The 26,641-nt window shown below is 48.6% G+C and overlaps 1 protein-coding gene and 1 pseudogene across 2 annotated transcripts; both read right to left on the reverse strand.

The window, feature by feature from the left end:
* Positions 1-1,288: 1,288 nt before the first annotated feature.
* LOC149750678 (uncharacterized) lies at positions 1,289-3,714 on the reverse strand (annotated as a pseudogene).
* Positions 3,715-3,857: 143 nt separating this feature from the next.
* On the reverse strand, positions 3,858-25,013 carry TAFA3 (TAFA chemokine like family member 3). 2 transcript variants are annotated; one of them, XM_089917838.1, is made up of 9 exons: positions 24,693-25,013; positions 23,422-23,479; positions 21,259-21,374; positions 20,512-20,661; positions 19,457-19,581; positions 16,878-18,353; positions 10,791-14,339; positions 10,086-10,257; positions 3,858-9,576 (listed from the first exon to the last, which is right to left on the reverse strand). In XM_089917838.1, exons 3-6 carry the CDS (start codon positions 21,371-21,373, stop codon positions 18,342-18,344), a joined length of 402 nt encoding a protein of 133 aa, XP_089773964.1. In that variant the 5' UTR covers position 21,374; positions 23,422-23,479; positions 24,693-25,013; the 3' UTR covers positions 3,858-9,576; positions 10,086-10,257; positions 10,791-14,339; positions 16,878-18,341. The 2 variants fall into 2 exon arrangements, with proteins under 2 accessions (XP_089773964.1, XP_089773959.1); XM_089917833.1 differs by having other exon boundaries at positions 19,457-19,620.
* Positions 25,014-26,641: the final 1,628 nt, after the last annotated feature.

Consider the following 26,641-nt stretch of genomic DNA (forward strand, 5'->3'; position numbering starts at 1 on the left):
TTGACACTGATTTTGGAAAATCACAAGTCCCCTCCTTTTCATCCTTCCCCATGTCAGTCCCCCTCTCGCCTTCCTTATTCCCACTGGCCTGTCAACTAAGAGGCAGTCAGGTTGTGATCCTTCATACCCAAGTATAAGGCACGTTCTCAGCTCACTGCCCCCTCTCCCTGCCCCATATTGTTGTAAAGACCTAAAAGACGAAGCATATAGAAATGCTTTGACAATGGCCAAATGTTTTGCAAGCGTTAAACATGTCCAAGTTTGTGCAAAGACTTTTCTATAGTGTCAGGAAATCAGTGAGTTCTCAAGTCTTTGTCTTATCTGCCAGAAGAGGGGGAAGGAGATTGTAGACCTCCTGATATGGACTGAATTGTACCCCCCTAAAATTCACAGGTTAAAACTTTCCACAGAGTAGCTTAAGTATCCAGCTGGCTTCCCCGAGATGAGTGATCCAAGAGAGTAAGGTGACCTCGCATTGTAAGGTATATTCCCTGATTTTTTTATGACCTCGCATTGTAAGGTATACTCCCTGATTTCTGCAATACTGCTATGAACTGTGTCCCCATAAAATTTATATCTTGAAGCCATAATCCTCAACATGATGGTATTTGGAGGTGGAGCCTTTGGGAGGTAATTCAATCCTGAGGGTGGAGCCCTCATGAAAGAGATTAGGGCCCTGAAATGAAGAGACACAAGAGAGATGATACATTTCTCCATCACATGAGGATACAGCAAGAAGGCATCCATCTTCAAACCAGGAAGAGCGTCCGCACCAGAAATTAATTGGCTGGTACCTTTATCTTGGCCTATCCAGCCTCCAAAACTGTGAGAAATAAATTTCTGCTGTTTAAGCCACACAGTCTATGGTATTTTTGTTATAGCAGCCCAAACTAAGACAAACATGATATTGGTTGCACAGATCAGCCATATTCTGTGTGAAAGAGGAGTATGCAGGAGACTGAATAAGGAAGATTTTCATTAGGTGCCATCTCAAAGGCTAGCTCCCACAAGTGCCAAGGTAATTTAATAGGAAAACAATAGTCTATGCAACAAATGATACTGGAATAATGGGATATCCATATAGAAGAAAATGAACCTCAACTCCTCACACCACATTTAACTTGAAATGGATCACAGAGCTAAAACTCTTATGTTTAGGATAGGAAAACAAAGGGGGAAATCTGTGCAGCCTTGCATAAGGCAAACATTTCTTAGATAAGACCCCAAGATCACAAGCCATAAAAGAAAATATTGATCATTGGACTTCATCAAATGTAGAGCACTCTTTGAAACACAGAGTTAAGAAAATGTAAAGACAAGCCACAGATTGTGAGAAAATATATGCAAAACATATCAGATAAAGGATTTATATCTGAAATACATAAAGAACTTTTACAGCTCAATAACATAAAGCAAATAACCTGATAAAAATGAACAAAAGATTTGAATAGACATTGCACTAAAGAAGGTATATGAATTTTTAAAAACATGAACACATGAAAAGATGTTCAGCATCGTAAGTTATTAGAGAAGTGAAATTTAGAAATACAATGAGATACAGCTGGACCTCTACTAGAATAACTAAAATTTAAAACACTAGCAATATCAAATGTTGGTGAGTATGTGGAGGTGACTGGAACTTTCATAGACTACTGATGAGACTGTAAAATGGTTCGACCACTTGGGAAAAACCCAGCAATTCCATGTCTAGATATTTACCTGACAGAAGTGAAATCATATGTCCACACAGACTTGTTCAAATGTTCGTAACAGCTTAATTCAAAATAGCCAAAAACTGGGGGAAAGTCCAAATGTCCACGGACAAGAGAAAGGATAAACAAATTGCAGTGTAACCAGATAATGCAAAATTGCTCCGCAAGAAAAAGGAGTAAACTACTGATCCTTCCAACATTATGGATGATTCTCAACAACATTATGCTAAGACACATTTTGTGTCTGAAAGAAGTCAGACACAGAAGAGTTCACACTGTACATGAAATTCTAGAAAATACGAAAATATAATATGTGGTGACAGAAAGCAGTCCAGGGGTTGCCTGGAGCCCAGGCGTGGGGATGGGGGCGAGGGTGGGGGCGGGATGAGGTGTGGCGGAGAAGGTAGCCTGGAACAGGGCACAAAGGAACTTTGGAGGAGATGGAAATTTTCTGTATCTTGATCATGGTAGGGGGGTACAAATGTCTCAGACCGCATCAAAATGTCCACTTTAAATGGGTATCTTACTGTACATAAACTACCTCAGTAAAGTTGATTTAAAAAAAATCCATTTATTTTTGGCTGCGTTGGGTCTTCATTGCTGCGCGTGGGCTTTCTCTAATTGCGGCGAGCGGGGGCTATTTTTCGTTGCGGTGCGCGGGCTTCTCATTGCGGTGGCTTCTCCTGTTGCAGAGCACCGGCTCTAGGCACGCGGGCTTCAGTAGTTGTGGCACGTGGGCTCAATAGTTGTGGCTCTCGGGCTCTAGAGCGCAGGCTCAGTAGTTGTGGTGCACGGGCTTAGTTGCTCCGCGGCTTGTGGGATCCTCCTGGACCAGGGCTTAGAACCCGTTTTCCCTGCATTGGCAGGCGGACTCTTAACCACTGCACCACCAGGGAAGCCCCAGTAAAGTTGATTCTTAAAGGTAAGGAGGCACAGCATTTAATAGGGCTCCAATTTGCACAGACAATATCTGCACCCTTCGTACCTCTCCATTTGCATCCACAAGACCCTGATCCTTCTGCCGGGAGACTTTCCACGAGTGCCTCAGCGCCGGCCACTGAGAGGAATTCAAGAGTTAACATCTTCAGCAGCTCTGGGGTACTCCTGGGCCGGGGGAGGTGGTGCGCGAGGGCCTTCACTGTCGCAGCCTCGTCGGATGTGGGGCTAGGGGTGCGGAGGCCAATCCTGCCGCGAATGCGGAGGGGGTGTTGCGCGTCCAGCCGGAGCCCCAGACCACTCAGCCGAAACAGTGACGTCTCCCTGCACCTGCCCCCGCGACGGCGAGCGGACGCGGGCTGAACCCAGAGGACTCCGAGCGCGCGTCCGCTCGGCGGGGACCCTTGCGTCCCCGAGGCCTCGGGATTGCACCGTCGCGTCCCGAGACCTAGGGTGACCTGACTCGTTGGGGCGCGAGCAGGATGCCACCTACCGCGGGCCACCCGGCGCCGGGAGCAGGCGGGAGTGGGGCGGGCGGGCGCGCCCCGCTTAACCAGGGTCCGAGTGAGGTCGTCCGGGCCGGGTAGAAAGGAGACGCCTCTGCCTTGCTTGGGGTACCTGAGGGGGAAGAGCCCAGCCTGGGGATGACCCGCTCTGACCCGTCGAGTCCCGCTGATCAGCGTTGGGGCTCAGCCCTCCGCCTTCCGCGGTGAAGTCGCCTCTCCGCGGGCCCGCTTCCCGAAGGCAAAGCCCTCACTCGGGACCCGACCCGCTGCTGGGAGTGGCCAGCAGCCTTCCGGGCCCACTGATCGCCCACTGAGGCGCATCTCGAGAAGCAGGGGGCTCGCTCTCTCGGAGTCGCTGCCTGCAGCACTCCTCCTCTAGGTTCAAGGGCTCCAGCTGGGGCACCGACAGACCCTTCCCATCCCGCCACCGCTGCCCGCAGAGACACACCTCCCTCCGCAAATCTTGCACACACAACCTTCAGTCTCCTGGACTCAACACACACGCACACGACCCGGGACCCCACTCTACCTCTCGCTCCCTCTCCCTCTCTTACATCTTTTTTTTTTTAAATTTAATTTTCTTTTATTTTAATACAGCAGGTTCTTATTAGTTATCTATTTTATACATAGTAGTGTATACATGTCAATCCAAATCTCCCAGTTCATCCCCCCACCCCCACCCCCACCCCCACTTCCCCCCTTGGTGTCAGTACGTTTGTTCTCTACATCTGTGTCTCTATTTCTGCCTTGCAAACCAGTTCATCTGTACCATTTTTCTGGATGTCACATATAGGTGTTAATATATGATATTTGTTTTTCTCCTTCTGACTTACTTTCTATGACAGCCTCTAGGTCCATCCACATCTCTACAAATGACCCAATTTCGTTCCTTTTTTTGACTGAGTAATATTCCATTGTATATATGTGCCATATCCTCTTTATCCATTCATCTGTTGATGGGCATTTAGGTTGCTTCCATGACCTGGCTATTGTAAATAGCTACATCTTCTAATTGACTAATGTCTACAATTGTGACCAATCGTTTCTGTGTAAACTTAATTAAAAGATTTTCCTGGAAAGATTGTTGATGTTCACTCGGCTTACTAGCAAGCAGCTTAATCTTTAAAAATCAGCGACTAAAAGCAAACAGGGTTTGTGCGTCTCACTGACTGGTGGCTGGCTACCCAGTGGGTGCTCGTGCAGGCAGCACGGTAAACTCGACTTCCCTGTGCAGAGCAACAGAACGAACCTCCAACCTCCAGCCTTGAGGACTGTCCTGGGTATCACTCCCAAGGAGAAAAATTCAGCGTTCCTATCCCCTCGGTCATCGATGCCTCTTGGGTAGTCCTTGGCTAGCGCTTAGGGATGGTGCAAGGTGGGACTTGGGGGCAGCTACGCTGCTCCTGCAATTTGGTCTGTCAGCTTCCAGAGCTCTGAGGGGCCCAGGGCTGCCTTGATGGCGCTTGCAAGCCTTCACCTGTTAAGAGCAGCTTTTCAGGGACTTCCCTGGTGGCGCAGTGGTTAAGAATCTGCCTGCCAATGCAGGGGACACGGGTTCAAGTCCTGGTCCAGGAAGGTGCCACGGAGCAACTAAGCCCGTGCACCACAACTACTGAGCCTGTGCACTAGAGCCCATGAGCCACCACTACTGATCCCATGTGCCACAACTACTGAAGCCTGCATGCCTAGAGCCCGTGCTCCACAACAAGAGAAGCCGCAGCAATGAGAAGCCTGTGCACCACGACAAAGAGTAGCCCCCGCTCACCGCAACTAGAGAAAGCCCGTGTGCAACAACAAAGACCCAATGCAGTCAAAAATAAATAAATACAATACATAAATTAAAAAAAAAAAAAGAACAGCTTTTCAGCGTCCTCTTCCCAATCGTCCTCCAAAAACACATCAGAGAAGGTGCTCCATCAGGTGCCTTCTTGGCTGAGCCTAGGCTCTGGTTCGTACAGACCAAGCTAGGTCTGGGAATCCATATGCATAAAGAGAAGTTAAAGAGAAACTTGATCTTTACCAGAGTGAAAGGGAAGACCAATGCCCTAAACTTCCTGAGAGCTAAAGGGCGGGAATTCCTTATGGCAGGGACTCCCTGTCCCAACCCAGCAGCCCGTCCCTCCTGGGCAGTGTACCCTCCTTTCTTACCCTAGAATTCCTGGGCATGGTCCCCTGGACTTGCCACAGTCCATGTCCAAATTCCTCTTCCAGCCTTGCCTTGAAATTAGCTAAGCTTCAAATGGTGATCCATTAAAATGTCATTAACCAAAAGCACCAATTAGTGCTTAGTAAACGTTTGTTTTACAATAGATGAATACAGCCCCCAAAAGGGACTCCAGCGGAGGGGTTACAGGCCCTGGCGAAGGCTGCATGTTGGAATGCTGGGCTTTTCGTGTCTTTCAAGCAGCATATAGGCAGTCACTTGTCTTGTGAATGGGGTCAGTGCTGGCACTCAGACCTCTGTGATGGTGGAAGAGAAAAAGCAAGCATCCATTAGGGAATGGAGAGAGATTTCAGAGTTTGAAAATATATTCATCTTCCTCCTCTCTCCCCTCTCTGCACTCCCAGGCAACCACTGCTTTTGGTTCAAGGCCTTATTATTTCTTACCTGGATTATTGCTAAAACTGGTAACTAGTTTCCCTGTCTGCATAGTCACACTGTCATCTGGTCTTACAGCTGTCTAAAGTGGCAACCTGCCTCTTCCCTTGCCCCTGGGCCCTTGTAAGGTCCTCCATCGTCTTGAAATAGAACTCAAACCACACGGTGTCCAGCTTCTTTCTGAGCTCACTTTTGACTGACCTTCAGCCTCATCTCTCACCATCTCTCCTTATCCCTTATATTCCAGCCACAGCTAGCTATTTACTTGAACTTGTCTCAAGCCTTCCTCCTCTGCAAATGCTTTTCCTCAGACTTTATGCCTCCTTTCCTTCCAACACACACACACACACGCGCGCATGCACCCCTTTCACGTGGTTGATTCCCACTCAACTTTAAAGACTTGGTCCTCAGAATGCCTTCCCTATGCTGGATTTAGTTTCTTTTCTAGATAGTTCCTCCTGTAGCACAGAGGACCCACCTCTATCATGGCGCTTATTACCCAGTCCATCCTCTGGCCCCTCTCACCTTCCTTAAGCATTAATTGTAAAGTATTTGGACTCTGAGTAGCTCAGTCCCTGAGGAGATGACCAGAATACAGTTCATGTGTGGTGAAAGGATATGAGCTTTAGAAGTAAGCAGACCCGGGTTCAAACTTCCGCTTTTTTGCTGTGTAATCTTTAGCAATTTACTTAACCTCTCTTAGATTCCTTGTCTGTAAAATCAGAATAGTAATACCTACCTTATGGAATTGTTGTGAGGATTAAATGAGACAATTCACATAAAAAATGTCCACTCCTCGATTCTTACTTACCATGTGCTTTTTCCTGGTCCTGACCTCCCAGGTAGTGAGACAGCTATTGAAGGCTCTCAGGCTTTTTATTCCTCTCTGAGCATCTTCATCTATAACCTGCTGTTAATAACATTTACCTCACAGGGTTTTATGGAGATGAGATGATTCAAGGTACGCGAAACCAGTTTATTGAATGAAAATGATGTGGTAGGGCTCAAGCAGGAAACACTTTTATTCTTTATCATACCTTCACCTTTAACATCAACATATGCATTCATTTTTGTCGTTCTGGATGAGATCTCGGGCAGTTTCTAAACAGTTTCCTGTTTGCCTTCAAGTAGTAAATAGTCCTGATCACTTTCATGAGTGGGAAAATGGAAGACAATAATTGGTTAATATTTAAATTAATACATTCATATTACTGTAAGGCAGAAATACTTGTAGCTACTACAGTCTTCATTTCTATAACTGGTCATGTAGTCAAAGCTGTTTTTTTTTTTTAATATTTATTTATTTATTTATGGCTGCGTTGGGTCTTCATTGCTGTGCACGGGCTTTCTCTAGTTGTGGCGATCGGGGGCTACTCTTCATTGCAGTGCGCAGGTTTCTCATTGCGGTGGCTTCTCTTGTTGCAGAGCACGGGCTTTAGGTGTGCGAGCTTCAGTAGTTGTGACATGTGGGCTCAGTAGTTGTGGCTCGTGGGCTCTAGAGCGCAGGCTCAGTAGTTGTGGCACACAGGCTTAATTGCTCCACATCGTGTGGGATCTTCCCGGATCAGGGCTCGAACCTGTGTCCTCTGCATTAGCAGGTGTATTCTTAACCACTGCGCCACCAGGGAAGCCCCAAAGTTGGTATTTTTAACTTCTTTCTCTGCTATTCATTCCATATTCCCTTTGCTTTCAGCAAATACCTCACCTAGTACAGTCACTGAAAAGTATATATATTAATATATTTTACTTATATATAACTAACCTAAGCAGACAAATTATTTTCTAAACCAGCAGAGCCCAAATTTGTGGGTCTGGGAAGCAAAAATTCCCCTAGTGGATCACTAGGAGTTACAATTGAGGAGCCATTTCCATTTCAACCCCTTGATTTTCAGATTCATGAATCCTGGCTATGGGAGGACTACAGTACTACACGTATTGGTCACTGATTCAGGACATATACAGCATCCTAGGGACATTACTCAAGCCCTGCCCAGTGCCAGTGCCCAGCTAGCGTTGTAACTGAATTTCAAAAAAAATCATTCTACCATTTTTTCATGCCATTTAATTCAAGGTGATCAGGCATATTATAAGACCGGTGAATTCTATGTTCATGAGCACATTACTTCATTTGCTGTTAAATGAGTTCCTTGGTCAGAAGCTATGTTTGGTGGAATACTGTGAGAATGAATAAGATATTCTAGAAGTCCATAGATAGTAGTTTTGGCAGAAGCATGTGAGCAGGGAAGGAAAATTCACATCCAGAGTAAGTATTTACTAGTGAGGAGAAGCTTTGCCCATTCCATGATGGCCTGTGGCTGGCTGTTCACCCTGGGAAGTGGTGCCACACTTACGGTTCAGTGTTGGTCTCTGATAATGGTGGGCTGGGCACTCAGCAGTGGTTGTAACCATATCAGATTTGATGAATGGAAGCTCATGTTGCTGAGCCATGCATAACTTCTATTCTTGCCACCATGTACACTTTGTTTTTTGAGACAAACTTGGCGATCAATATTTATTTAATACAACAGGATAAAAATAACTATGACAGGGAATGCCCTGGTGGTCCAGTGGTTAGGACTTGGCGCTTTCACTGCTGTGGCCCTGGTTCAATCCCTGGTTGGGAAACAGATCCAGCAAGTCATGCAGCTCAGTCAGAAAAAAACATAAAACAAAAAAAATTAAGACATTGAAAAGTTTCTAATTTTAAAATCTTAGACTGTGTACACTTTGATCACCAGCAATTGGGCCAAGACAGGGATGACTGGAGGAAATGGTTGGTTAAAGAATGTGGCATCTTGGTGTCCTGACTATTAAGATCCTCTTCTTATGAGGTTGCCCTTTGGTGAACATTCACGTGGGACATGAGTACCTTCACACTTTGTGTCAGTTTAGAGTGGTTCATCCACATACCTCTTCCGCAGACTTTCTTACCACCAATTTTCCAAACACATTCTCTCCGATACCCTGAACATCAAGTCAAATTTTTAGCCACAGCACGCACATGCGCTCACACACACACACACACACACAAACTTTTTTTTTTTAATTTAATTTTTTTTCACACGCTTTTTTTTAGTGTATGTCTATACCTCTGGCCATCTCTCCTTCCAGGCAAAACGAGCAACCATGTGTACTGCTCAAAGGTTTACCCACTGGAAGATTTTCCTTTACCATTATTCTTTAGGGCGCGGGTCCCCAACCCCTGGGGCCACACAACAGGAGGTGAGCGGTGGGCGAGCAAAGCTTCATCTGTCGCTCCCCATCGCTCCCCATTGCTCGCATTACGGCCGAGCCATCCCCCATCCCCCACCGTCCGTGGAAAAATTGTTTTCCACGAAACGGTCCCTGGTGCCAGAAAGGTTGGGGACCGCTACTTTAGGGTCCTCTCTGAGTGGGGCAGCAGTGCTGCAACTTTCCACCTTCTGGTAGAAATAATCCAAATCCTGCAGAACCAACTCATACCATGCAGAACCAGCAGTCAAGCAGGTCAGACTTCTTTCTTTCCTCAGTCAGCTGGTCATAGAGAACTTCTCATGAGGCCAGAGGTGTGAGAAAGAGGAGGCAGTTTTGCAGGAAGAGGGGCCATGGGAACCTGAGGCACTTGTTCTTGCAACTTACTTTTGCCTTTAGGTCTTGCTCAAGTCCAATCACGTATGAAGCCCACTTCCACCTGATAACAGAATACTCCTGTGAATGCCCATCTTTATGCCTTTATAGCCAAATAACACCCTGTTTATGATGGGCAGCTCAGGTCACCCGGTAACTTGGTGATTCACAGTCAAACATCCAGTATGTAGTAGAGGCCAAAAAAATTGGAAGCTATCTGTCAAAAGGAAAATAGTTATCTGAGGAGAACGGCATAGTTTGATCCAAAATCCTAAGGGTTTGCTCTGCGATTCATCTTCAGAGGCTGCCAAAAACTCCATACAGTGCAGGCACTGTGAGAGTTCACATGGCCTGTGGGGCAGATAAGTTTGCACTACAGCCCATACCTATTGTAGAGCCTTCTCTTGTTCTGAGTCCTACTCAAAACTTGCAGACATTTGACTTTTCTGATAAATGAGAGCAGCATGTCCAAATGAAGTTTAGGATATTTTCAAATTTCAAGAGGCTTGCTAAGCATTTAAGCTCTTTTTTTCTGGTAGGAGAAGCCAGAGACAGCAACTTGTCTTTCACTGTAGAAGGGGTATCTTGACATAGCCTCAGATCACTGGGTCCCTAGAAAATTTACCAGGGTGGCAAGCTCCTAAATTTCTGTGGGATTTATTTCTCACCATCTGGCATGCGTGTGTCTTGCCACAGTGTCTAGAGTACTAGCAACCTTCTACTCACCAGATCCATCTAGCATGATAGCATCCATGTAGTTGATAAAGCCTTGAGGAGGGAGAGTAAAAGTGTATTGCTGGCCCTGCCAGTTGAAAGTAAACTGCTTTGGGTGATCTTTATTAACAGGTGTTGGGGAGGAAGGAATTTTCCTCTACCCTTCTGGCTTCTTCTGGCTCATCTAAGAATTAAATTGACATGACACAGATTAACAGGAGAAAATCACACAAAAGTTTAATAACATGTATACATGGGAGAGACTCAGGAAAGCTGAGTAACTCACCAAAAAGGCTGAAACCCTCACCTTAAATACCATCTTCAGCTAAAGACAAAAGAGGGTGTTGGGGATAATGGTTTGGAACTTCAAAGGGGAGGAAGGAGATGGAAAAGCAAATGTTTGGTAAACAAAAGTTTGCTGCACTATGCAGAGAATATGGGACACAGAGTGGACTCTGATCTCTAAGAGTTTCCTCCACCATACCTAGCCCATGTTCTTTGCAGACATCTCAGTGATAGCTCTGTTCCTATGACAGGCCCTCTATCTAAATTGTTCAGGCAGTTGGGGTAAGGTCAAAGATTCTTCCTGAGTTTTTTGGGCATAGATTGTTTTTAGCTGGAAATAATCCACCTGCCAAAGAGATATTTTAGGGTGCAAGTTTTGTTCCCCTAGGCAGGTATAAAGAAAAAACATTTGCCAGATCAATAGCTGCCTACCAGGTGCCAAGGGATGTCTTCTCCAGTAAAGAAAACATGTCTGGAACAGAAGCTGAAAACGGAGTCTGCCTGGTTATGATAACTCACTGTCATTGTCCAAGATCTGTCTGTTTTCTGCAAAGAACAAATAGGCAAGTTGAAAGAGGTAAGAATCACCACTACTACGTCCTTCAAGTTCTGAAGGTGATACTAATCTTTGCAATCCCTCCAGGAATGAAATTGCCTTGAGCTTACCATTCTGGTAGGCCATTCTAGAGGTTTCCACTTGACACTGCCCACCATCATAGCCCTCATTGCGTGTGCTGGTGAACCAGCATGGGGTAAGTGGGAGTGGCTCTTCTCATTCCTAACTCTAATGATTCACTAGCCAAATGTTATTTCCTGTTCCTAAAACTTTGGGCATGGCTGGTTTAAGGGTGTTAGTCCCCAAGGGAAGAATGGCTCCACCAGGGGACACAACAATGATTCTACTAAAATGAAAGTAGAGACTACCACCTGACTACTTTGAGTTTGGGTTTCAAAAATCTCAACCCTGCAGCTATAGGAAATAGGGTTTCTTTTCAGGTAATCATAGAACTATCCTACTCCTTTACTCCTTACTTCAGCTGGAATTTGAAGACCTGAGCTCATAATTTTCTTTCAAAGTTCTTGGGTGCACTTAGAAGAAACCAACTAACCCCGTTATACTCTTTATTTCCATTAAATTGTTCGGTGGCAGCAAATACTTGGTTACCCAAAGCCTTGCCTCCTATAGGTATTTGAATACAGTTGTCTACAGGTGATAATTAATGTATCTGTCTTGCCACTGCCGGCCACGGTCTACCAGTGTCTCTTTTACCATTAGCAACAGGGTCATTAATGCCTTTAAACAGATCAATTTCAAGAGTCCTATCCTTAAAGTTCTGTTCCTCTGGAACAATTTCCAGTACCTATAATGGTATCTGATACTGATTTGATATTGATACTAATGATATTAGAAAGGGTTCAGTCAGGGAAGGAGAGACACTAAGAATATTATGAAACAAGGGATTTATTTTAGGAACAAGGCTTATACAGTTTTGGAATAACTGGGGAAATCAGAGTCTGAATGGAGAAGTTGAAGGATCAAAGAATAGTCACTCATCAACCCTTCTGAAGTCAGGCATGCCCAGTTGTTAGAGCAGGATCCTAGAGAGTTGGTGGAGAAGTTTACATGGAAGCCTGTTGCCTCTGCATCTGGGGGTTGGCCTGGGTTGCTCTTGGTCAGAAGGCCTGGGGGTTGCTAAGAAAGCTTGTAGAACGAGGGAGAATGGGTACAGCCTGGAACCTGGTGGCACTTCTAACCAGGACAACCTTCAGAAAGTAATTACTACCACTGCACTTATCTCTTCTAAATCATTCACAAATTAATCTTTTGGCCAACTGTGATCAGAAACCATCAGGGAAGAGGATTCTGGAAAATGTAGTTCCAGCTCACCCAGGTCAACACAGTATAAAACCACCACCTGCCATTTATTAGCTGCTTGATCCCGAGCAAATTATTTAATGTCTATGAGTCTAAATCTCTTTCAATCTCAGGTTTGGACGTTGGCATCTAGGACATTTTCCTGGGTTTTTGGAAGATGCCCTGCTGCTGGGGATCCCCCACTTACCGGTACCTCCTCTCTCTGGCCACTTGTGATTCCCTCTCAGCCTCATGGCTTCTGGTAGTCTTTCCCTACGTGGGGCACCTCTCCATTCCAGGCAGCCCTCTTGGGCAGTCCACATCTGGCCCTTGGAAAACATACAAACATCCATGCTCTGCTAAGCTCTGGAGGTACGGCTCACACCCAAAACAGTTTTTTAGACTCACTATCCAGGCCCACAAGCCAGCCACAATCACTGCTAGATTATTTTCAGTCCTGAGTCCCTCTGTCCCTCATACTCCAATAGCTCTTGGAGTTCTTTTCTGCAATTCCCCTCTTAAGTGGGTGAAAGACAGAATCGACACCTAAACCTTCCCCTTGGCTGGGGGAGAAAGGAAGTACAACTCACTCCAGACAGACCTTCAATACCACCTGCCTTTCAGCCTCAGCTCTTAGCCCTCTGTTATACAGTCTGGAGGGGAGTAAAGCCCTATGGACCATCCATTTTACAAATCTGAGATATAATCTAGCATCTTTTTAATTTATTTATTTTTGGCTGCATTGGGTTTTTGTTGCTGTGTGCGGGCTTTCTCTAGTTGTGGCGAGCAGGGGCTACTCTTTGCTGTGGTGCATGGGCTTCTCATTGCGGTGGCTTCTCTTGTTGCGGAGCACAGGCTCTAGGCACGTGGGCTTCAGTAGTTGTGGTGCACAGGCTCAGTAGTTGTGGCGCACGGGCTTAGCTGCTCCGCGGCATGTGGGATCTTCCCAGACCAGGGCTCGAACCTGTGTCCCCTGCATTGGCAGGCGGATTCTTAACCACTGCACCACCAGCAAAGTCCCTAGCCTAGCATCTTGATTTAGAATGTGGTAGCTGATAATAGCTGATCCCTATTATTCTTTTCCTCACCTTTGAGGCCTCTGCCCACATCTTGAGATGGGAAGAGTCCCATTTAGTATACTGTTACCTATATAAAGAGCCTAATGTGCTTGACACAAGGTAGACATTCACTAGTAGAAGCGATTGTGTACTGCCAATCACCCAGCATGGAAGTCAACCCAGCCTTTGAAAGTGGTTGGAATCCTATCCCTCTAAGCCAGACTAAAGGGGAGTGTGTACCCTTATGTAAGGCTTGAAAGGCAGTTGCCTGCTCTTGCTTATGCTCAGTCTATATGTCTATTCCAAATACAATGTTTATAGCCATCTGAGTCCAGTAGCTTCTGGACCCAGACCCACCCTCAGTGACACATCACAAGACCAAGGAAATCAAGAACCAGCTTAGCTGCTCCCCTACTCTGAAGTCCCATCTCAGCCACAGCAGGTGGAGTGGAAACGCACTGGGCTTTGTGCAGTCAGTGTGCCCTGGTCTGACGTACAGGTTGGCATTTGCCTTGATTAGTCAGTCTCTGTGGTGAGCTAGTTTTTATATATTTTGAATATCAGCCTTGCTTTTGAGCATGGAGTTGCTCAAATCCACAGATGCACAGAAACACCAGCAGCATACATGCGTACACAATTACATCTTTACACATGGGTGCACTTGCAGTTACTTCCCTGAGGTTTAAAAGTAGAAGTTACATGACCTGGGCTTCCCTGGTGGCACAGTGGTTGAGAGTCCGCCTGCCGATGCAGGGGACGTGGGTTCGTGCCTTGGTCCAGGAGGATCCCACATGCTGCGGAGCGGCTGGGCCCGTGAGCCATGGCTGCTGAGCCTGTGCGTCCGGAGCCTGTGCTCCGCAACAGGAGAGGCCACAGCAGTGAGAGGCCCGCGTACCGCAAAAAAAAAAAAAAAAAAAGAATTTACATGACCTTGGGAAATGTGAACTGAGCTGATCTGGGGTGTGACAACATATCAGGGAAGCTTCCATCTGTTCCAAGTCTTTTTCTTGGCCTCTGTCTTAGTCGTTGTTTCTTCGTTTCTTTGGTTGTTAGAGCTCACAAGTGGCACTGGAAGGGATTAAAGGGGACACAAGCACAGACTCAAAAATAAAAAACCAAAAACCTAGAAATTCAACATACAGTCATCATTTTCCAAATTGTCAGCGTGTATTGAGAAAGATTTGATAAAAACGCCAGGGCAGGGGTTGGCAAAAGTTTTCTACAAGGGGTCCAACAGTAAATATTTTAAGCCTTGTAGGCCGTATGGTTTCTCTGCAACGACTTAGCTCTGCTATCTCATAGTAGGAAAGCAGTCACAGACAATAATAAACAAATAAGCATGGTTACATTCCAATACAACTTTATTTACAAAGACAGGTGGTGGACCAAATTTGGCCCATGGGCCTTGGTTTGCAGCCCCCTGCATTAGGCTCCAAAGAATTCTGAAACCATCAAAACTGCTGCACAGGTCTCCCAAAGATTGACAGGAGCTCCATTCTGTCTCCCCCAAAAAGGATAAAAATCAAGTTTTATTCTCATTATTTTGTGTGGTGCTTTGGTGTTTTGATGTTCTTCTGAGTGATCTCAATTCCCCCCTTTTGTCCCTTCTCCCCCCTTTCTGTGTATATATCTCTAAAAGCTTCCCATTCTTCTTTATTCTGTCCTTTGGAACTCACAGGGTTGGGTGATTTTAGAGTGAGACTCTTTCACATTCATCCTTGCTGAAATTCTGGCTTCTTTTCAGGGCTGTCATCTATACTAGAGTAAGAGGCAACGTGCAATAGCGTAAAGAGCACTTGTCTGGATCACTGGGCAGCACATGCCACCAGCTTGCTGTGTGACTTTGAGCAAATTACCTAACCTCTCTGAGCCTTCCTTTTCTCATCTGTCAAATGAGGGAATTGGCTAAGGTCTCTTAAATCCCTTCTAGCTCTAAGCTTGTGATTTTAGGAAGCTGCGGCTTCAACTCTAGCCAACTGTCTGGAGCCATTAATTAGGATGTCACTCACAGACCTTAATGAAACTGCCAGGAGGCCACAGAAAGTAGCCACATGATCTTCTGTAGTTGGCAACCTTCCAAAGCTGGGTGGGTAGGGTTACCAGCTAACCTCAGGAAATCTGAGAGCCCATCCCACTAAGGGGAGAAAAGGAACACAAATGATCCAGGAGCCCTATGCTCCAGGAAAATTAATTTGCATTCCTATACTGCCATTGAAGCAGCTACAAAATGTGTACAAATGTTGACTTAGTTGGAAGCAGGACCTGAGGGAACTTCTGTTGGGAGGTGAGAAGCTTTCCCTTCTCCATCAGATCCTCTTGTGTGGGGCTCTCCTGGCCATATAAAGAATACCCCTCAAAGCCCACCAAATAAATATATGATTAGGTCAGGAGGAAATGGAGGCTTTGAGGGGTTAAAAAAATGAATTAGCAAATTCCAGCATGTGCCAAAGGAAGGAGGTCTTCTCTGAAGCAGGGATGAGGGAAGTCAGGGATCAAGGAGCCTGGCTGGGGCAGGGGCGGGCGGTGGTTGGCAGCTTGGGGGGAGTTTGTACAGCACCATCCCCCAGCTCACAGTCCACTGGCTATGGATGCAGCAGATGCGCAGGCGGCTGGAGCCCTCTCCCTCCCTCCCTCCTGGACACAGTCTTGAGGGATGGGGAGGGAGTAGAGAAGCCTGCATCCTGGCTTCAAGGAGAGCAGGCTCTTATTGTCCGACTCTGCTAAAGCTGTCTCATTTGTAGCCTAAATAATTCACTCACCAAGTCTCTCAAGGAACATTAGAAGAAAAACAAAACCCGACCCACCCCTCATGCTCAGGTTCCCACTGCACCAAAGGCAGGCCGGGAGGCAGACCCAAGCTGCAGAGATGGCCTGCCTTCAAAGGTTTATTGGGGTTGGCAACCTTCCAAAAATTGCCTGGGGCCTGGTTTTGTACAGCCCTTGAGCTAAGAATGGTTTTTACATTTTAAAAGGTTTTTTAAAACAACATGAAACAAAATAAACAACAACAAAAACAAAGAATATGCCAGAGACTGTATGTGGCCTGCAAATATTTACTATCCTTTCCAGAAAGAGTGCCAATACCTTAATCCACTCCCCAACCTTGAAGGAGGTGATGACCTTTGACCTACTCCTTGACTACCTCACCCTGTGACCCCACTATATGCAGAGATTCGAAGTTGTCAGAGTTCTGACATCTACAGCCTAGTGAGAGGCTGGCATCATTGTTCACCCCATTACCAAAAACAACAAAAAGGCAAACAAGAAGATAAATGTATATGTATAACTGATTCACTTTGTTATAAAGCAGAAACTAACACACAATTGTAAAGCAATTATACTCCAATAAAGATGTTAAAAAAAAAAAAAAGAGCACCTCAAAAAAAAAAAGATCAACCCTGGAGTGGGGTCAACGGTCTTGATTCTACTGCATGGGAAGGGAGGGAGAGAAGCAGGGAGGGACTGAGACTCTCAGCCTCAACCCGTCATCTGATCTATCTTCTCTGAGAGTCAGAATTCAGCATTGTCCCAGTTGGTCTCTACTGACGCCCCTCCCCTCAAGGCCCCATCACACCCTGCAGTCCTGGCGATCCCAGCTGATCCTACCTGATCCCAGCTGATGCCAGCAGTCACTGAGGCTGTAATTCTCTTATTGATGAGACATCCAAGTAATTCGCGTCTCTGAGTCCCCGAGGCCTGTGTGTCATCCGCAGACCACCTAGGGTGCAGCCTGACTGGCTGACCTTCAGTCCTGGACAGGGGCTCCATCCAGCGCAGGGGCTCCCCTGCTGCCTAGCAGGGCCTTTGAAGGAAGAGGACTCTGACTAGCCCTGGACGCCACCCAGACCCTCTGTTGGAGCCAGAGCCACTGAGAGGCACAGCCTAAGGACTCTGGAAAAGACGGGTTAGAGTGGACAAGGCTTCCAGCTCAGAGTGCCCAGCTGTAACTGGGCTGAGTGACCTCTGGGCTGTCATGGGTTCTGTTTGGAAGTTTTGGGGCTGAGGGCAGAGTGGAGACCCAGTGGGCCTGCATCCTTGTGGGTAGGTATTCTGGATTATTTCAGATAGGAGTGAACTTTGTAAAAGTTCTTGCTCAAAATCATTGAGCTGTCCAGCCAGTTCTTTGCAGGTTCCTGTTCTTGAGAAAAAAACAGCATGGAAAGCCCAGGCTGGAATCCCAACATCCAGGCTAAGTGAAAGGTCAGCCGTCTTAGAGATTTGGGAGCCCAAGCTGTGACACCTTGGGCAAGTCACCTCATTTCTCTGGGATTCAGTTTCCTCATCTGTTAAAAGAAGCAAACAAACAAAAACCTGGGTGCTTGGGTGGGGGTGATTTTACAGTCCTGTCCAGCCCATACCCAGTGTGTCCGAAGCAGGCAAGGCCTCTGCAGAAGCTTTTCTGTAAAGTTGTTTGGCTTCATCTCTGCTTTCCTTCCCCAAGTCAATTCAGCCCCATCCAAATGAGATACAGCCGGTCTGGCATCAGGGGAGAGTGTTTTCCTTCAGTAGGTCAGCAGCTTGCCGGGGATTCGGACCGTTGTGAGGTCCCACTGAAGTAGTGGGTGGTGAATATGACCTATGATGTGAGGTCCCACCGAAGTAGTGGGTGGTGAATATGACCTATGTCTTTGTGCCCTGTGGCCAGAGGGTGGCTGAAGGGCTGTGGGAGTCTCCTCAACTGAAGTGGGGTGAATGGTCCCCAACATGCTCACAGCATATGGGCCAGAAACCAGTCTGATACCACACACTTTAATCTAAGTTACCTTGATTGCCTTTTGTCAGCTCTTCAACTTGACTGAACTTTCCTTAAGGGTAGGGATTCTATCTTGACCTTCTTCTGTGTCCCCCAGGGAGAACTCAACACCACAGGTATGTGGCTGGAGATTGGCCTGGAGATATGAGGACGTATCTGCTGAGAAGCTTAACTGCAATACCTCTGGAAAGAGTGCTGCTGCACTTTGCACAGGGTGTGGGTCCAGGGAAGTGAATCTCCATATTTTCCAGCTGATAACTGGACACCATTCTCCAGTGGGTGGCTCAATCAAGCTGTCAGGTCATGACCCCCAAGAGCTATCGTGTGACCTAGAGAGCAAGTGATGCGGGAAGGTTAGAGAAGGGAATGCCTGTCCCATGCCAGTGTGCCCGAGATTCCCCAGGATATGCAGGTCACTTTCCCCTAAAGCAGTCCAGACTGGGAAAGTGTGGCTGGGTGGCCCATGCAAACATAAATCAGCCTTGCATCACTGCTGGTTGCTTCAGAGTAGCTACCAAATTGCAAGCACAGTGATCTACAGCCTACAAATCCAGACCCATACAATAGTGACAAATGTCAGAAGCTCTGGGGTGGGTCTCTTCTAGTCTTAAATATACTCAGAATGGCTGTGTCCCTTGCCTGCCTGCAGATAGGAAGCTCTACTTTAGATCCAGCCACACTTTTTCTTGCTGTAGCTCCTGTTCTGTGCCCTATGAAAATGTTCTCTTTAGAAGTCCGGAGCCCGCCTTTCCTTCTGTATTGTTTTCTTTGCTTGCTTGTTTGCTGGGTGTGATGGTGGGGAGGGAAGGCAGGAGGCAGAGTTCTGACTTGCCCCACAGTGTCACCCATCTGTACAAACGGCCATGACAGAGCAATACAACGGATTAACCGTGACACACATGGAACTGCTAACGAGTTCGATAAAATTTTGATTATCCCTTGTTCTGTGGGGCAGGCAGCAAACCATGGAAATAATAATCCTCTCGGCTGGTGTCAGCACAGCAGTTCAACCAGAGAAAGGCAGGTGTGAGCTACAGGGAGTGAATCGTGGGAATGTGGGGGTGGGCCTGCAGCAGGGGTGGGAGGGCAGAATGGCAATTGCAGAGATTCCCCTCTCAATTATCTAGATAATTCCCTCAATTCTCTACTTTGTTCTATGGACCTGATATGTTCTGGAAGGCAAACTCATTCTTGGCAGAGAAGGAAACTAAGGCCACAGGAGCATCAGGAATATGCCCAGAAGAACACCTTGGATTTCAGTCCCCAGAGTCTAGACAAACCCAGGGGAGACTGTCCAGGGATGAGCCCACATGGCTTGCAGATCTCAGCCTGGGAAACCGGCATCCTAGAGCCCAGGGTTCCTGTGTCCCCTTTTCCGCCCCCAGCGAAGGGGGAAGAGTAGGGCTGCGATGAAGTGTCTATCTCTGGATACCTTGGTGGTTTTGACTTTGTGTCCGGTGCTGCAGCTCCATCCCGACAGGTCCGGGAGCACTTTACACTCCTCGCCAAGCAGGCAGGGCTCCATCTGACACCACCACTTCTGCAGGACGATGGAGGCTGTGGGAGCAGGAAGCAGTGAGGGCAGCTCTAAGTTCTCTGCAAGTACAGCATGCAGTTGTGGGCGTGGGAGTGGTTCGTGCAGAATAAGGGCATGTTTTTACACACCCTGGCTTAGAGCTCTGCATTTTCTTTGTCTTTTTCCTACTCCAGGCTGCCTGGAAGGGCAGTATTCAGGCTGAGGCCTTGGGACACAACCATACCAACCTCAACCCCACTGACCCCTACATCTCACCAAAGACAGAGAGGGGTGAAGGCAGGGGAAGTTGTCTCTAAGGCAACCCTTGAGTTGAGCCACCACATCATTAGCAGAGAGGCACAGTCTTCAACATACCCCTTGGTGTACGTGAGCAAGCGTGCAGGCCATTTGAGGGAGTGCGCACAAGCAGGTGTGTGCGTGTGAGCACAAGTGGGCACGTTTATGGCGCTGCCATGTGAGAGTAAGAAAATAAGCATGGGTGGGGCCATGGGAAAGGGGTGGATACGAAGGAATTCATGGCCAAGCAATACACGTGTGTCCATGTGAGGGGAGGGTAAAGGCCGGCTTGAGAACGAGAGGAGGGGATGTGTAAGAGGCCTGGGAAGGAGCCGCAGGTGAAGAAGTCAACGTCTGGAGGAGTGGCTGTGAAGTGATGAGGATGATGGGAGGCCTGAGAAGATCGTGTGAGAAAATGAATCCGCGTATGTGCCAGGCAGTAGGTGTGGCCAGGAGGGAGGGCGTGTGCTTATGACAGAGCTTTCCTCATCTATGGGATGGCGATGGTCACATCTGTGCCCCTCCTCCCAGAGGTGGCCCCATCATTTGAGACTCTGACAGTGAAAGCCCTGAGCTGGGCATGAAATTGTATCCCCAACAGATGGCGAAGCCTGGACAGCCCTTCTTATCTCTCTGACCAAGCCCTCCCTGCCGGGTCCCAGCCTCTCACTCACCGTCCACGCAGGAGGGCTTTGCCCGGGTGGTGCCGGCCACCTGGCCAGAGAAGCAAGAGCATTTGACAGTCTGGGAGTGCTCCTCGATGCGGTTCCGGTTACAGCAGCGGTGAGCAGCAATCACCTCGCAGGTGCCCTGCTTCACGGGGACTGAAAGGGCCAGCACACCATTAGATGCCCGGCCCAGGCCAGCACCCCTGCCCCCCTCCCACCCACCCTAGTTGTCCTTCAGCCCCTCCTCCCAGCTCAGGCCAGGGGTAGGTAAGAGATTTCCAATTGCAGGGGAGGAGGAAATGGATGGCATCTTCCTGCCACATCTGTGTTCCTATCCTTCCTTCCTCCCCAGTGAGGCCACACTCATCACCCTGGCAGAGTCTGGCCCCTGGGCAGGAGAAAGATGGAGTCCACACCATCCCCCATCTCCTGGCTTCCCCTGGGCGAGGCCAAGGGCCCCGAGGGCTTACAATGCGTGGCGAGGATCATCCGCTTACACCGGCTTTAGCCATCCCAAAAGGAAAACCACAGAATTAGGCCAGGAGGCTAGACTTAAGCCCTGACCCAGGGGCTCCTCTCCCTGCAGAACACCTTCCGGCATGGAAGGGAAGGTGAGAATGGGTCTGCCCTCGAATCTGTGGGTTTTACTCTGCCTCAGAGATCTGCCTGCTGTGGAACGGGGTGCAGTGGTGTCCAGCTTTCCAGGCATCCTGGAAAACCGCCCGCCCCAGGGCCCCACCACCTCCCCTAGACCTGTTGGAGTTGGAGGCTGCAAGGAAGCCGAGGCCAGGTGGGTCCACAGCCAGACCAGGCCAAGTGCCAGCAGCCAGCCGCCCGTGCTCCAGTTCTGTGTGGCCCTCTCACACATCCTGCAGAGAGAAGCACACACCCTGCTTGACTCCAGGCAGGAGTCCTCCCAGTGCCCAGTGCCAGCACCACTATGCCACGTGCTCTGGGGGGCACAGAGGCGGGTAGGGTGCACGACTTGTCCCCAGGCAGCTCTCGGCCTGGCACAAACTCACTGTAGAAAGTGGTGAGTACTACAGTCAGAAAGGGGAGCAGGAAGGGAGACTGTTCTGCTGGGAAAAACATGGAAAGCTTTGTGGAGGAGATGACATTTAGGAGGGGTCTTAAAGAATGGACCAGGCATGGTCCCATGGAGGGCTGTGACATGGAAGGAGCAATAATGCTGACTGCCATGTTTTGAGCACTTGACCCTGCAAACATACTCTTGAATCCTTCACGACTGTCCTACAAAGTAGGATTATTTGTACCCATTTTACAAATGAGCAAACTGATACTCAAAAAGCCTGGACACAACCTAAACAACCGTCAGTAAAGGGCTGGCTAAATACACTGTGGGCCATCTGTGCAATGCCCATCCAGACAGCTGTAACAGAATGAGGAAATGCTTTATGTACTGAGGCATGCAATGATCTCCAACGATAATCCGTCATCTAGGGAAAAAAAGCAAAGTGCCTGGTGATGTGTATTCAATGTGTAAAAGGGAGGAATTATATATGTTGCTCAAATATGGGTTAAGCTAGCCCTGGAAAATGTACCAAAAGACCCTAATAACATTGTTTGCCACTAAGAAGGGAAACTAGTTAGCTGGGATACAGAGGTAGAACGGAGATATTTTTCTCCCTACTGCTTTTTTTTTTTTTTTTTAAGATTTTTTTTTGATGTGGACCATTTTTTTTTAACATCTTTATTGGAGTATAACTGCCTTACAATGTTGTGTTAGTTTCTGCTGTATAACAAAGTGAATCAGCTATAGGTATACATATACCCCCATAACCCCTCCCTCTTGCATCTCCCTCCCACCCTCCCTATCCCACCCCTCTAGGGGGACACAAAGCACCTAGCTGACCTCCCTGTGCTATGCAGCTGCTTCCCACTAGCTAGCTATTTTACATTTGGTAGTGTATATATGTCGATGCTACTCTCTCACTTCGTCCCAGCTTATACTTCCCCCTCCCCGTGTCCTCAAGTCCATTCTCTACATCTGCGTCTTTATTCCTGTCCTGCCCCTAGGTTCTTCAGAACCTTTTTTTTTTTTTTTAGATTCCATATATATGTGTTAGCATATGGTATTTGTTTTTCTCTCTCTGACTTACTTCACTCTGTATGACAGTCTCTAGGTCCATCCACCTCACTGCAAATAACTCAATTTTGTTTCTTTTTATGGCTGAGTAATATTTGATGTGGACCATTTTTAAAGTCTTTATTGAATTTGTTACAATATTGCTTCTATTTTATGTTTTGGCTGTTTGGCCGCGAGGCATGTGGGATCTTAGCTCCGCAAGCAGGGATCGAACCCGCACCCCCTGCATTAGAAGGCAAAGTCTTAACCACTGGACTGCCAAGGAAATCTCTCTCCCTATTGCTCTTTAATCTTTTGGGATTTGAACCACAGGAAGGTACTAGCAATTCAGCTTAAACAAAATTTAAATATAAAAAGGAAGAAATGAAGTGGAGGCTAATAGAAGTCAAGTGACTTGCCCAAGGCCAGGCAGCATGTGGGTAGAAGGCCCTGAGCGCAGAAACCTGCCCTGTTCCCACTGGACCACCTTGCTTCTGCTCTCTTCCCCTTTCCTTCTCCTCCTTCATCCTTGATGGTTCGAATCTCCCAAATCTATCCCAGAGAGTGGACTAGAAATGGGGGGAACCCCAGTAAAGCAGAGGCACAGAGCAGCTGGGAGCCACCCAAGCACAGAAGGGGCATGAACCACCCCCTCTGCTGCACTGCTACCCCTTGGGGATCACTGGGCTCCCTCAGGTGCCAGCTTAGTGCTGGGAACACTAGAGGCCAAACCAAATGCCAGGACCCGGCTGCTCCCTTGGATAGGGTGCTTGATCTCTGTCTACGCACCACTCCCCCAACTCCCCCTCTTCAACTGTCTCCTCACTCACCTTTTTTGGAATCTTTTATCTTCTGTCAGTTCATCTACTGGCCTCAGACTCACTCTTCCTAGACAAATAGGAGAGATTCTTGTGGTTTGCAAGGGACAGAGGGAGCCCGTGGCCATGCAGGGGGTGGAGGAGGGCCTGGGTGAGGGCAAGTGGGTGGACTGGGCACTGAAGTAGTGCCTAATTCTGAGGTTGTTCCCCAAGGTGCCAGGACAGGGGGCAGAGTCCCTCCTCTGCCCTGGGAATTCGCAAATGTCCTTGCAGACTCTGGGAACGTGTAGCTCCGGAGGGAGCTTCTCTGTGCCAGGAGTGAAGCAGGGTTGGTGGTAGGAGGTGTCTAAGAACCAACCCTGTCATCTCTCTGGCCTTGGGAAGGGGCTGAAGGCCAGGGAAGAGTTCCTGAGCAGAATCTGACAGCCACTGCTGGGAAGAGGTGCCTGAGAATAATAACCCCTGAGGTCCTGAATCCTCTCTGCCTCTTCCTCCTCCTAGCCCCATCACACCTGCTTCCTGGACTGGCCAGGAGCTGGCTCAACTCTGCTGCCCTCACCCCCATTCCCACTCTAGAGGGCTAGAACGGGAGTCCTCTAGGTCTCTGAGCCTCAGCAGCCTCAGCCCCAAAGCATCTCCATTTTCCCCAAGACCTCCCCTCCCTCAACCTCCAGAGGGAGGTGGAACTGAGGCAGGTAGGATGGTGGGGCTCAAGAAGGACCAAGAGCCATGTGTCCTAGCTCCCCAGAGTGAGAGCCCAGAAAAGACTGCGGGGGCAGATGGAGGAAGTGATGCCAAAACCCCTGGGATGGTTGTGCTCCACGGGCAGAGAGCTTCTAGAAGTACCTCTTTTCTGAGTAGGTATCTCCTCTCCCTGCCCCCTTCAGGAACCTTTGTTTTGATCATTACAAAGGCAGCTGTGCCTTTTCTCCGGCAGTCCCCCAACCCATTTCACCCTGAGCTGCCGCACCTCCAACCCCACTTTCCCATCTCTCCTATGAACCCCAAGACCCAAAAGACCCGGGAGTGGGCATTTGGGGTGCCTTCTCTGGCATTCTATTCCTTCCTTCAGAGAGAGCTTGAGAAAGAAGCTTCTGGTGTTTGTTCTCAGGCTTCCACACTCCTGCCTCAGTTTCCCAGGCTGTTTTCCCCAAACCCCTGTATGCCAGCATAGGGTTGAGAATGTGAACCACAAGATCCTTTAACCTTTCCCTGCCTTCTCCCGCCCCTGCCCCGCGCCCACTCAGTCCTCCCAATTCTGAGCTCCCACGCCTGGGACCTACCTGCCCCACGGCGGTACCCACGGGTTCCACCCGCCGTCCTGAGGTTCTCCTCGCCTCTGAGCCCGGGATCGAGACTCCGAAAGGCGGACTGCAGGCGGGAGCGGTCAGCTCCGGTGCTGTCTAGTCCGGAGTCCTGTCCCCCTCACCAAGTTGCTGCGTCCCCGAGGCGCAGGGGCTCTGACCAAACTGGCATCACGGTCATGCGGGGCCCGCCCTGGGCACCGGGGAGCTCCGGGCCCGCTCGGCCAGCTCTGCAGAGCTCAGCCGAGGTCCCTCCGAGGCTGCCGCCCGCAGGCCTGGGAGCTCGCGGCTGCAGCCGCCGCCGCCTCCTCCTCCTCCTAGCCCGGGGCCGCCCCCGCTTCCCCAGCCCCGCGCGGGCGTAGCCGCCGCCGCCTCCCGGACAGCGCCGGGCACCGCGCACAGCGCTCCGCCGGCCCCGCGGGCACAGCGACCCCTGGCGCTCGAGGCAAGACCGGGGAAGAGAGGACAGCCAGACCCCGCGATGTGGTCCCTGGTATAGGCAGGTAATTCAGAGTGGTCCCTCAAGACTATGGAGGTGTTGGGGCTTGGGGTGGGTTGCTGAGTGTCAGGAGTGATAGCCCAGACCCTCACGGGTTTTGAGCCTTGAAGATTCCCGAACTGCACTGTCCGATACGGTAAATAACATCTTAAGTTTCTCATTTACACTCACAACATTTCAAGTGCTCAATCACCACATGCAGCTAGGGACTACTGTACTGGGCAGAAAAGATATAGAATATTCCCACATTGCACAAAATCCTATTTGACAATGCTCTTTTAGATTGCTATGGTAGCCCTTCAGTGTTAAAATGTTAAAATCCAGGAGGAAATAGCAAATGATCTCTACCCCAGGAGCGGTGTCCTCTGGGGCAGGAAGGACCAGGGGAGGCATGTGGGTAGGGGCCTGGAAGGCAAGAGGGTTTTGGTAGGCCTGTGGATGATGGGTATGAACCCCAACTTGGGAACAAAACTCTGAGACCCAGTTTCTTCAGCATAAAGATTGCAATGTAATTGCAATTGTATAGTGTGTAATTTTTTACAGGGTGAGATTCTGGATGTGAAAGTATTAGACAAATGAGAGAGGAAGTGGTGGTCTGTGAATTTGTCTCTTGATTGAAGGACACTCCTCTTAGTTTAAGAGGGCTTTGGGATTGGAGTAATGGGGAGGGGAGAGGCAAAGGGAAGAAGCCCAGTTCCTGGCTCTGAGCCACTGCACGTGGCCCAGGATAAAGGGACTTCTCTCTCTCTCTCTTTTTAAAATTAACTAATTAATATATTTATGTATTTATTTTGGCTGTGCCCGGTCTTAGTTGCGGCATGCGGGATCTTTTTTATTTGCAGTATAAGGACTCTTAGTTGCGGCATGCATGCGGGATCTAGTTCCCCCACCAGGGATCAAACCCGGGCCCCCTGCATTGGGAGAGTGGAGTCTTACCCACTGGACCACCAGGGAAGTCCCTAAAGGGATTTCTCTTGAGGATACCCATTTCCTACCCCTAGCTGAGGTCTCGCACACTCCTGGCAGGACCAGCCTCTGAGCAGTTCTCAGCAAAGAATAACCTACACGGCTGCTTCTTCCCACTCCACCTCCCTTTTGCCTCTCACTCTGTACTGCCTCAGGGATGAGTAGAGATGGTGACCTTCTCACCAGGTTCTGGGGCAGTCTGAGGATGCAGGAGGTATGATGATGCCAGGAATAGGAGGTGAGAGGTTCAGGGAGAGGAGAGTCTTAGGATTTGGGTACGGTTGGAGGGCTGTTCTAGAGCCCAAGGGAGCTGTTGACATCCCTGCTGACCATCTGTTGCTGGAACTAGGGGGTCTCTGGGCCCTGGCTCTGTGGCCCACTTGCAGTCACACCATGATGGGTGTTGTGAAGAGCAGGGATTATGGAGCTAGATGACACGGAGAAGTGGTAAGCAAACTGTCCC

Source organism: Delphinapterus leucas, chromosome 1, assembly GCF_059928025.1.
Source record: "Delphinapterus leucas isolate spDelLeu-1000000601 "Yukka" chromosome 1, BTC_Dleu_Yukka2, whole genome shotgun sequence".
NCBI classification, from domain to species: Eukaryota; Metazoa; Chordata; class Mammalia; order Artiodactyla; family Monodontidae; genus Delphinapterus; species Delphinapterus leucas.